The sequence below is a fragment of the Limulus polyphemus genome, unplaced genomic scaffold (genome assembly GCF_000517525.1).
Source record: "Limulus polyphemus unplaced genomic scaffold, Limulus_polyphemus-2.1.2 Scaffold2038, whole genome shotgun sequence".
Classification (NCBI taxonomy): Eukaryota; Metazoa; Arthropoda; class Merostomata; order Xiphosura; family Limulidae; genus Limulus; species Limulus polyphemus.
In genome coordinates, this window is record NW_013667648.1 from 55,203 (window position 1) to 66,893 (window position 11,691).

Here is an 11,691-nt window from a genome sequence, read left to right on the forward strand (position 1 = left end):
AACATTTTATTTAGGCCTATCTATGGCCTTCAAAAAGTTGACGACGACTACATGTTTTGACGTCAACTTTTTGAAGGCCATAGATAGGCCTAAATAAAATGTTTTTAATTGTGTACCAGTTTAACGTTGAATATTATTTATGATTTTAAATCAAAAATAGTTTGAAGTAACAGAAGTAGTTAATAATATCTGAAACAGAATTAAGTAGTCATTACTGCTATGTAGGTTTCTTATTGATTGTGAATCAGTTACGAAAATGGTTGAACAATCATAAAAACTTGTTTTTATCTATATGTGCAAGATGGTTTGAAAAAGTAATAATTTTGTTAGAATATTTTTGTCGTATTAATATTTTCACAAAAGTAAACCTTTAAAATATTATTCAAGGGTTCTTATCCTCTGAAGTATGGAAACAAGACATAAATGTCAGTGTTATGAAAGACTGGGCTCACTGGAAAATGCCACTTATTTCAGTTTCTTCTTGTGCTTCATTAGGTAAGTATTGTCAATTAATTTTAATTTTTTAGGAGTAGAATAACTATAAAATTTAGTTTTCAGTCACATGTCTTTTTTAATGCATTGTTGTCATTAAAACAGTTACTTATTAGCAAATGTATGGTATAAAATTTGGTTAGTAATAATTACGGAGAATGAAATGCCATAGAAAACTACAGGACGTATTAGTTAACTAAACAAAGTAATGAAAAGCATTTGGATGCTGATACAAGTAAGCGAATTGGGTCACTGGGATGCATGCTGAATTGGAAAATGCATTCCAAGACTGTATCATTAGATAAAAAAAAAAGAGAGTAAAACCATCAGTTTGTTTTACCAGCAGGAAGCAGAAACCCTTAAATTTATGGAGTCTAGGATGTACTATCAGGATCAGTGTTCCCTCTAATCTGCATGAGCGTGCAACAACCAATCAAATGCTGTGCTCTTCATTATTCCAACTGCCAGGTTTAGTAGTGACCCTGGCAATTGATAGGCCTAAAGCCCAAATAACCAACTGGTAGCATTGCAAAGCTGCATAGTGATCCAATAGGGTCGTTGGTCTAAAAATACCTCCCTCCAAAACAAAAAATCTGGTAGTGCACATCTGCACATTGCTTTGATACTGGTGCACATGATAAAATTCATTTTGTACATGGAATGAAAAAATTAGAGGGAACATTGATCAAGATATTAATGAATATCTCGCACCATATTCAGGGTAGAGTTCAGAGTTAAGGTGATAATGAAATAAAAACATTAAATTTGAACACTACAGAGCGGAGGTGTATGGAAGGAAACATACTAGGCAGAGGTTGAGTGGCCTGGATTCTGGCACATTAGAGATACAGATAAGCAAATTGAGAAAGAAAATATATGAATTGACAGTATGTCTCAATGCTGATGCAACACTTTATTGGTATGAGAGAAATACTAATTGGAACCCAGGAACAATAGTTACAGTTTTAGTTCCTTTTAGAACGATGTTAACAACTAATCAAAAGCCAAGAAATACATGCTGTGGTTAGAGTTTTGGTATCATCTAGAATGATGCCAATACCCTATTAGTTAAATATATATAAAAAAAAAAGGTTTAAAAGGGAGAACAAGACAAGAAGAAAAGAAGTAGAATATAGCCCTACTGCCCTTCAGTGAATCTTTTGAGAAGAGGTCGGTCTTAGTGTATAGTGTCTAAATGCCTATTTCATCTAGTAACATAGCTGTTATACAGTATATCATGACAGGGGGTCTTGACGAAGTTAAGATACTTAATAATTTACTGAGCATCACTGAGATGTTAATAAGTATAGTAGAGGAATTGCTCATGAGACATCTACATGCAAATTATCAGAATTTTTCAATCAAGTATATGTTTTGTGTTACCTGGTCTCTGAGTTGTTTCTTTGTTTTTTTCATAAAATTCCTCAAGTTGGTAGCTTGTGAGCCTTACCTATGACTGCATATAACAAAATTTAACCTATATAAAAGTCATTGTTTGCCAATTCACGCTTGATTTCTTGATATAGGAGGAGTCATAAAAGCCAAAATGCATTTATCCAGATAGAATAATTAGATTACTGTCTGCCCTTTTTTACAACGATTTTAGTGACGGGGTGCAAGGAGTCCTTGAGGGTGGGTGCCGTGAAACCTTGCAAGTGTAGTGAGTGTTGGTGTAATAAGTCTAAAGTAAAGACATATTGTGGGATCACCCAGCCTAGAACCAAGTGCATAAAATTTATCATGAAAGTAGAAATGTTTATTCAGTTTTAAACTTAAATTGTTTCTGAATTAAGCTATTTTCTGTTATATCACCAATGTTTTGAATAAAAACAAACCTCTAACTCTTTCGAGATGATCACGGGTGAAAGGCCATATCATCTTGTTTGTTGACTCTCATTCAAAATTTTATTGAACTACCGTTTCATGAATTTATCAGTAACTTTGGTATCATACTGTAGATTATAATTCAAATTTTAGTACTATATATTATTCAATTTCTTAATCTAAAAGCAAATATTAAAAAACACAGATAAACATTGATTTTTGTGTCATGTGGTATGTTGAATGCATCACTGGTTCAGATTTGATGTTTGTGATGTCAAAATACAAAGTCTGTAGTTTTGTATTTATTAGAAACTCAAATTACAGATATTGACATGCTAGAATATAAAATAAGAACCTCTTAATTTTTCAGTTTGTTAAGATATTGCTCATGTAGTATATCAAACACAGTGGCATATTGCCCACCTCTTTCCAGTCTTGGAAACACTCCCTTATATACACTTACTTCTATATATGACATGAGTAACCAATCATAAAACTCAGAATGTCCTCCTAGTGGCTTTCTCAGCCATTTCAACAGGCTTGGTGCCATTTCTTTCTTTTGAACCAATATTTCAAGAAGATAGGGTATGTCTTTAGTCTGCTTGAAATTTCATATGTTTTTAGACTAAAATACATCTTAGTTACTAAGCTTGATAAATTATAGTGGAGTTCTATGGTATTAATATAGTAATTTATGAAGTTTTAGTTATTCAAATGCATATATAAAACCTAAAAAACATATTTTGTTTCATATCCTCCATGTGCAAGTTTTTTAAAGGCTTAGCAACCTATGTCAAGTATCAACTGAATATAAAGGTCGTAGCTAGAAGAGATAATTGTTTGCTTTACTTCCTTAGTTACTGTTCTATGTTTAAAGAAAAATAAGTTTAAGAACTTATTTCAAAATAGCAATAATCTATATACATATATAATGTGTAATAATTAAAATTTGACTGTATTTTGCAAAATACTAGTCTACTAAAACACAGCCAAGATAAGTTACTTTGTATAGACCAAAGATCATTTTTATGGTATTTGATACGCTAACATAAGTGCACATGAGCCGCGTCATTGTAACTTCTGTATTGTTAGCTAGGCACGGCCAAAAGGTCAATATAATAAAAATAATAAATATATATAAATGTATAATGTTATGAGATTTAAGCTATTTTGTCTAAACATTTATGTTTTTGTGTTACAATTTGTGTTCATTCTAGAATGAAAGAGGCATAATTTATATTTATTTCCTAATTTTTTTATGGCAGTTGCAAGATCAGTCAAATCTACTGAACCTGTACAGAGATTAGTTACTAAAAATAACAGATAAAATATAAAGTTTTTTCTTAAGAAACATTTGATAACTATTTGGACATCATAAAGATTTCACGTGTGAAATTTCAAAATTTTCTGATGCATGAAAGTATTTTTATTTTTAAAATTAATAATACTTTGCATGATAGATAGGCAACATGCTAAAAGAAAAAAAAGATATGAGAAAAACATTACTTTACAAACCTTAAGACTTAATACAAAAATTTGATATTTTGCTTATGAAAGCATTGTAATGTTTACTGATAATCTACCAAATTTTGTTAACAATCACTTACTAATTTAGAAGTTACAGCATGAAAACTATAATGTAATGATAAAGCTGTGCTCTAATTCTTGAAAAGCATGCTAAAATGACTTATGCAAAAAGTTGAGAGAACTTTATATGGATCAGTTTGTATATTATTCAGTAGGTGGTGTGTGTATGACTATTCATGCCAGTGACTTGTCTGATAATGCAAAGTCAAAACTTGATCATCTCCCATATTATTCAATAAGAAGCTTATTAACCCATGAAAGCACAAAATGCTTTTAAAACTAGGATGGTTATAAATTTTTCTTAGCGATGGGTATCAGATGTAAAAGAGATTGTGGTTGGAGGGTATCTTGTCTTTTTAACTGCTAAGATGAATTTTCTTTTTTTTAACTATTAAAGTTTATGTTTTTGTGATAATGATTTTAGTCATTTATACATTATTAAGCACTTGACATCATGATTCGTGGTACAGCTTGAGTAGAGATTATTGACATGAGATAAGGTAAAATATCACCAATGACAATTAAGAAAAACCCTTATAAAGAAAAGTATGGATGATAATGTCAGTAACTTGGAGTAAGTTTTGGAAAAAAAAATTGAATTAAAAACAAGATTGAAGTCACTAATAATATAACACATGTAAGGGTTTCTGAGAATATGACACCATTGTTTATCCATGGACTTTGTAGAAATATTTGAATTTGAACCAGTGAATAATTGAATACCCTATGTTTATGTGATAATGTATAATTTGATGCATCAGATACCTGAATAATAGATTAAGAAATTTACTGTTTGTCAAGATGCTAAGGGTAGGAAATAATAAAGATTGAAGGTAGAGATGAGCTTGCACAGTTTGACAGAATAGAATTAATAGTTCAGGTATTGTTTTGAAATTGTGGACTTTCATACCAAAATATTCTTTTGAAGTTGAGATACTAATTATTATGGAGATTGTGTAGTGCTAGTGTGGTTGAATACGGGTGTGAATGTTGTGTTGTGGTTTTTTATTGTGTCTTAATGCAAGGGCAATACCAGAAAAAAAAAAATGTGAGTAATTTACATAGTAGCAGTTTTTATTTAATGTAATAAGCAACATTATGTAAGAGCAAAATTATGAACTTTACACTTGAGTAATGTAATTCAGTAATCCAATATCTATGTCAGCAATGAACATGTTTGTGTACAGTAGCATTCATGTCAGTGCCAGTTACCGAAGTCTCTAAGAGTACAAATGTACATCATGATGGCTTAAGATTATATTGCAATTATGGATATTTTATCACCAGATCGTATTATATGAATGTTTTATCCTATGTGTATTATTAGAATTTACAAATTAGTCACATTAATTCAAAGATTTCAATAATATAGCTGAACTCAATACATGCAGTTCCAAAAGCATTGGGAAAAATAATACATTATGTTCTGCATCAGAGGATAATTTTGTTAATATATGCAGTTATTTTATAGATATTGGTCATACGAGTTTAGTGTAGAGTATAGTTAGCAACTGAAAGTTTTTTTACATTTTTATGCATGTATGCACATGAGAAAATATTACGTCAATAAATATTTGACAAAGTTATTATAAATTGTTCACCATTGTACCTACATTTTGACCAAGGAGAAGAAATGCTGTAATTTTATGAACTGTAGTATTTCTTCAGAGTTGGTGTTGGATCAAAAAAAAATGGAATGTGAAGCTGAAAATTTCAGTATTTAGAGGTTTCATGTGGCTTGTTTAAAACTAACAAATAAATCCTATGGCAAATGGTTTTGTTTTCTTTGTTGACAGAAGTCACGTACTAAAACAAAGAATTAACAAATAGAGTGGTTTAACAAGACCATGAAACTGTTTTTAAGTGCTATATTAATGTAGCGTAAAGAAATTAATAAATTAGATGTTTCTCTATTGTTAATGCTTTAATGACTTATAATGAAAAAATATTTCTTATGGAAAAATATTTATGTATTTGTTTATGGAGAAATTAGCCAATAAGTGACTTAACTCTTAAGGGATAAAAATTCCTGAATGCTAATAAAATGTCTTCTTTTTTATAGAATTCCTATAAGAACATGTATATGCAACATGATTTCAAATTAACATTTTATACATTTTATCTTGAGGACAAAATACATTTCATTGATAAAAAGAAAACTTATTATAAATGTTCTGTCATAAAAAAAAGTTATTGGTTGTAAAATACTTTGATTCATTAATTAAAATTTACTATGCAAAATAGCTTTGGAAAAATATTTTATATATATGTAGAAATAAGTGTACATAGAGTAACAAATTATTGTAACAGATCTGGTATAAATCTTTCAGAAATTGTGTTAGTACACTACACATTCAAATATATGTTAAGTTTTATGAAAATAATACAATACACATGGAATAATTTACATACATTTAAGCAATCAGTGTTTCTGGTATAATAATTATAAATAATCATGATTACAAATGTGTAATTTTGTATATAAATATGCACATGAATCTGTCTCAAAATGATTTATAAATATTAGGAAGACTCCCTTACACAATTTTTTTTAATATATTCACTTAAAAAGCAAAACTGTTGGACATAAGTTTGTTAATGCTTTATGTACTCTAAAAGTCATGTCAGTAGTTGTAAACTCTATCTGTTTCTTCACTGAAACTGAGTTTATGAAAAGTTTTTTCTGAAGAATTGTGTACTTTTGCCTCAAAGGTCTTTGTTAAAGCAAAAGCTGGTGTTTTTAGTTTGACACAATAAAGCCAATATTGTTATGCAAAGTAAAGCTCCTGTCAGCTGATACTAATCCACTAGGTGGGAGTTTGTTTAAAATTACACATTACTCTCATTACTCATTGGTCGGATGTCCTACTTCCACATGCTTTTAAAATAAAAGATATACCCTATGACATGATACCTATCAAAACTTTAGCTGTAAGGTGGTGTTTGAAGCTAGACCAACAGTGTTATCATGTCTTTAGATCTGAGTACTTCTCAATATATATATCTCAAAACAGTCATGACAACTCTGTTACCAGATGTGTTACTAAACACATTAGGCATAGTTTCAAATAATTGTACATAATTTCTAAACTATTATGGTTAACATTGCAAATGGTTGAACTGAAAACATTGGATCTTTTTTGTAAGGTCTACGATGAAACAATCCAAATGTAGTTTCATTAGAGCAAGGATCAGTCTGTGAAATATTTTTAAGGAGCTCCCTGCAGCCTCCTTCATGAATGATGAAATTAACCAAAAAACTGCTATTAAAACATGATAACTAAGTAAATCTATATAAAGTTTAACATTATCATTATTGTTCTCAAACATTTCTACATTGATTTTAAAATGTATAAGGATATACTTCTTGTAAGATAGTGAACTCAGCAACCGCTGCTCATTTCTATATATAAAAATACATTTTCTTCAACATCTGTGCTGCTAGTCAAGGAAATAATATTCTTATTGTCACTGAATTCCTCTATAATTGTAACATCATCACTCAATGAACTAGAACCTTCTTGATCATGCACAAGTTCTTCTGCAAGATCTCCAATCAACTTTATTTTTCTTAAAAAGAGTAATGAACTTCCAATTTCTAAACTTTCAGCATCTGTAACACACCTTTTACTGCTGAAAACCAGGCTGTGATATTCAGTCTTTTTTCTTTTTGAGGACTGGAGACAAAGCTAAATATAGCATGTGCATAGTTTGGATCAGTGTTCTACTGACCTGAACTATACAAAGGAGATAATGGTTTATGATGAATATTAATATCAACCAACTATGGTGAGGGTCAGTCATTAATAATTGTTACTTTTTCCTTTTATCACTCACTATATTAGTTTGCTTGAGGAAAATTTATTTCCTGCCAGTCCAGGTTTACTTTCATCTCCTATAGTTGTTGTTATGAGGACAAAATTTGTGCTCACCAGTATCGAGTACTAAAAGTATTTATTTCTCAGCCCATGACATAATAATGTATGATGTACCCTGGTCTTATCTATATCATTGTAATTACATAAATTACACATTAGTGCTTGAGGAAATGAAATGGGGCCCTTATCAAATCTCAGTATTTTCAATAATTGATAAATAGTATGCTACGTATACAAATTTATTCTGATACCTTTTATAAACATGCACTGCACATATGAGAATACTTTGAAAGTTTCCAGTTTTTCTCTTCAATGCAATAGTTGACATTGATTTTCTTTCTGAGTGAAATGAGAGTCTGTTAAAAGATATACCTCATTGCTATATGCTTTCTGTTGATGCAACCAATAGATCAGCAGTGGAAAGGCATTTTCATCCAACATGAGAGATACTAGGAGAAAACAACAAGATCGTGTGATGTCATTTGGGAAATGTGTATCTCCTTTCCATGCTCTTAGCTGAATGTTTGTACTAAAGTTATTCAATACCACTAAGTATTTATACTTCCTTATATGTTGTTATATAATGTTCAACCTGATGTAACAAATCATATGTTTTCTTCAATTATATGACTGTACCTTAATGGAGAAGATTGTAAGCATTACTCATGACTGTGTTATCCTCCCGAGTTCTTTGTGTTGAAGATGTAATATGACTGATTATTGCTTCTTTCTATGTGATAGACACCTGCATACTATCAATTGATGTTAGTTTCATTGTGAAGATTTTTAGCTTAAAGTAATCACAAAGAGATACAGTAAAATAAAGATTTCAGAAATAAAATGAAAATGAAATTGCTTTTTACCTTTACATGTATGGTATCCTCCCTTCTCACACGTGTGAATCATAGAAAATAATAATATGGTATGATACAGGCTAAGTACAGTGGTATAGTTAAGATAGTACAAGGTAACAAATAATTGTTGGCTTAAACATTTTAACAATAAAGGTTACAAACCATTTAATTTTTTTTATAAGAATAAGTTGTACATAAGGTTTCAAAATTGTAATTGGTGGATGGAAGGAGGAGTAAAAAATCTGTATTTTGGCAAGACAAACAGGAATAGGAGAAAATCAGTATGTATAAGCACTTTTATGTTTGATTATGGTTCATAAGTATGAATAAATGAAATATAAAACTAACATTCATGACTGATTAGATTTGCATTATTTTAAATGAAGATTTTATGTATTATTGAAAATTCAAAATCGTTCTAACAGTGAAATTTTTTGTTGTGTTCACAACTCGTAAATAACATTTGGACTACCTCATAAATTTAGTTTTGTCTCTCTTGTATAGTTGTGCTTTAAAATGAATAAGGTTTTTATTATAACAGGTGCTCAGCCTAGAAGAGGATTTAAGACAAAAACACAAAGAACAGCATCAGGTCTTGGAACATCAGTAACAGAGGTGGAAGGCACAAGCATGGGAGGCAGAATTCTTGGTCTTCGTGGTCGGAAAGAGAGGGTTAGAGAATGGTTTCATTTGTGATTATACTTATGCTTTTGAAGTAGTCTCATTTTAGTTGATAAGTACTCCAAAAACATTGAGTTTTTATTAAGTTTATTATATAATTGTTATTCCTTTGCACCAATAGGGATCAAAGTGTGCATGTCATGAGTTTTGTACAGAGTTATGTTCAAATTTTAATAAGCTACCTTTTTATCAATCTATCTCAATAAATTTGGCATCAGTACATAGTTAATTAACCAAATATTTATATTATGTAAGTTTGAATTTCTTAACTTCAAATGGAAATATTTAAATAATTTCTCAATTTTTACTTCTGTATCATATGGTATTTGTTACCTCTACCATGGAAAGTGACGAAGGTTATGTTGTTTTTTTTGCCCTTGTGTATGTTTATGTGTGTATGTGTTTGTCAGCAAGATTTCTCGAAAACGGCTGAATGGATTTTGATGAAAGTTGGTATATATTTAGACCATGATCTAACTTAGAAGTGATTAGTTTTTGGAGAATCAAAGTCACAGCAAGGTCATTAAAATCCAAAAAATCCCCATCTGTTAACATGAAGACTAATTTTTCACACTATTTTTGCTCTATAATTCTGTCAAATATCATTGGATTTTGATAAAACTTGGTGGACATATGTAGAATATTATTCCTCCAAAAATGGTTCATGTCTGTTGATAATGTTGGACATATGGACACATTTTTCATATTTTTTGAGGGCTGAATATGATCAACTCTACATGGAAGAGGTATGCACTGTACTGAGTGCCCCCTAGTTTGTTCTGAATTGCCCATTTTAGATATTCTTATTACACCTATATGATGTCCTGAGCTAAATATATATTACACATTTATAGTACAGATAGTGCAAAGACAATTTAATTTCATAGCCACATATCTTCTTGCTTTATGGAGAAATAAATCCATAAATTAAAAATCCATGTGACACACTCTCTTATCACATCCTTCTTTCAAAAATGTCAGTAATTTTTTCTGATATTTGCCATTTAATTATTTATAATTATCAGAAAGAGAAGATTTCAATTTATTAATTTCTGTAGTTACATTTTGAGATAGGTTTTGAATTATTTGGCTCAAAGATTTGTTGTTGCTATCATCAAGATCACCTTGACCAGATAAGAGTGTTATTTTAATCTACTAATAGCTTAGTTGGGAAGCCAGTTAAATGATAATAGTTTAAGGTCATTGTGTTTTTTTTGCATGTTAATATTTTGTGCTCTTAGTTGCATAATTGAAATATATAAATAATTATTTTTATGCAATTTATACTCAAAAGTAAGGTTAAGTTTCGTTCAGTTGAGAGCAAAAAAACAAAATGTCAGACTTTAATTGTAAATTTCTTGTTTTTAAGGTACATTTATTTATTTGTTGCTATAAAAGTAACGAAATATAAAAATGAGAAACTTAATAGGATAGAGAATAAAACATAAATTCCAAACCATACTTACCTCCTCTCCCACTTACAGCTATTGCTCGACTGCCAGGGTTTTTTACTTTGCCTGTATAAGCATTGGTCTAATTTTTTCTCGTTTGCTTCAGTCTTTTATACCCCACTCAACTGCCCTTGGCAATATTTATCTCATGACACTCCACCTACATCAATGCACCCTCTATCCTGTTACTGTGTATAAGCACATCATTCAGATATTGTTATCACTTTTTCTTGACTAGGCGTTGTTAATGGGTTTCCCAGTATTATGATCATTGAGAGAGACTTTGAACATTATCTGTGTTTTATAGCTGATTTTCTTAATAAGAATGTAAAAAAAAAATTTTTTTTATTCTGATTGGCAAACCAATTTATGGTATAAACTCCAGGATCATTATTTTTGGCACAGAGGCAAATGAGGTCTTTCCTATCCCACCTGTGATATCTAGATTTTGCACAACAACTGGGGGGTGGCAGAGTCACTCTCAGTGGAGATTGTAAGTGACCTTATTCATAGTGAGATGGAAACATATATTCATAAACATATGTTCCAATCAACAGTAATCAACACAGTCTTTAAATGACTTATCAAAAACAAATAGCAAGCCAGTTTGGAATAAGCTGCCTTTGATTTCTGTTCTTCTGTTGGTTCATCTAGGTTTGATTGTTGCACAAAAGCACCTACAGACATTTTCCCCAAATGACATCCAACTATTCTTCCCCTCTGAAACTCTTAGCTCTTTCTGTTTATTCATTGTTTGGCATACAAGTTCGAAATGACTTCTGAGTGAACCGCTGATCACCTTTGTATATTTCATCATCACACTCATTTTCCTGCAATCAGAGGTGTGTCCCATGTCTTTTGGTAGGATAGTGTGTGTATGTTGATATTGTTTTATATATATATATATATATATATATATATATA

General features: G+C 30.4%; 1 protein-coding gene across 6 annotated transcripts in view; it reads left to right on the top strand.

Annotated features, from left to right (window-relative positions):
• Positions 1-11,691, top strand: part of LOC106465749 (ATP-dependent zinc metalloprotease YME1 homolog) — a 174,194-nt gene that overhangs the window by 37,059 nt on the left and 125,444 nt on the right. For all 6 annotated transcript variants that reach the window (XR_002612047.1, XM_022393673.1, XM_022393674.1 and 3 more), the window contains exons 5-6: positions 388-495; positions 9,177-9,307. Coding sequence is in view for 5 of the 6 variants with exons in the window: in XM_022393673.1 (XP_022249381.1) it covers positions 388-495; positions 9,177-9,307 (239 nt within the window). In the remaining variant the exon portion in view is untranslated. The remainder of the gene's footprint in view (positions 1-387; positions 496-9,176; positions 9,308-11,691) is intronic.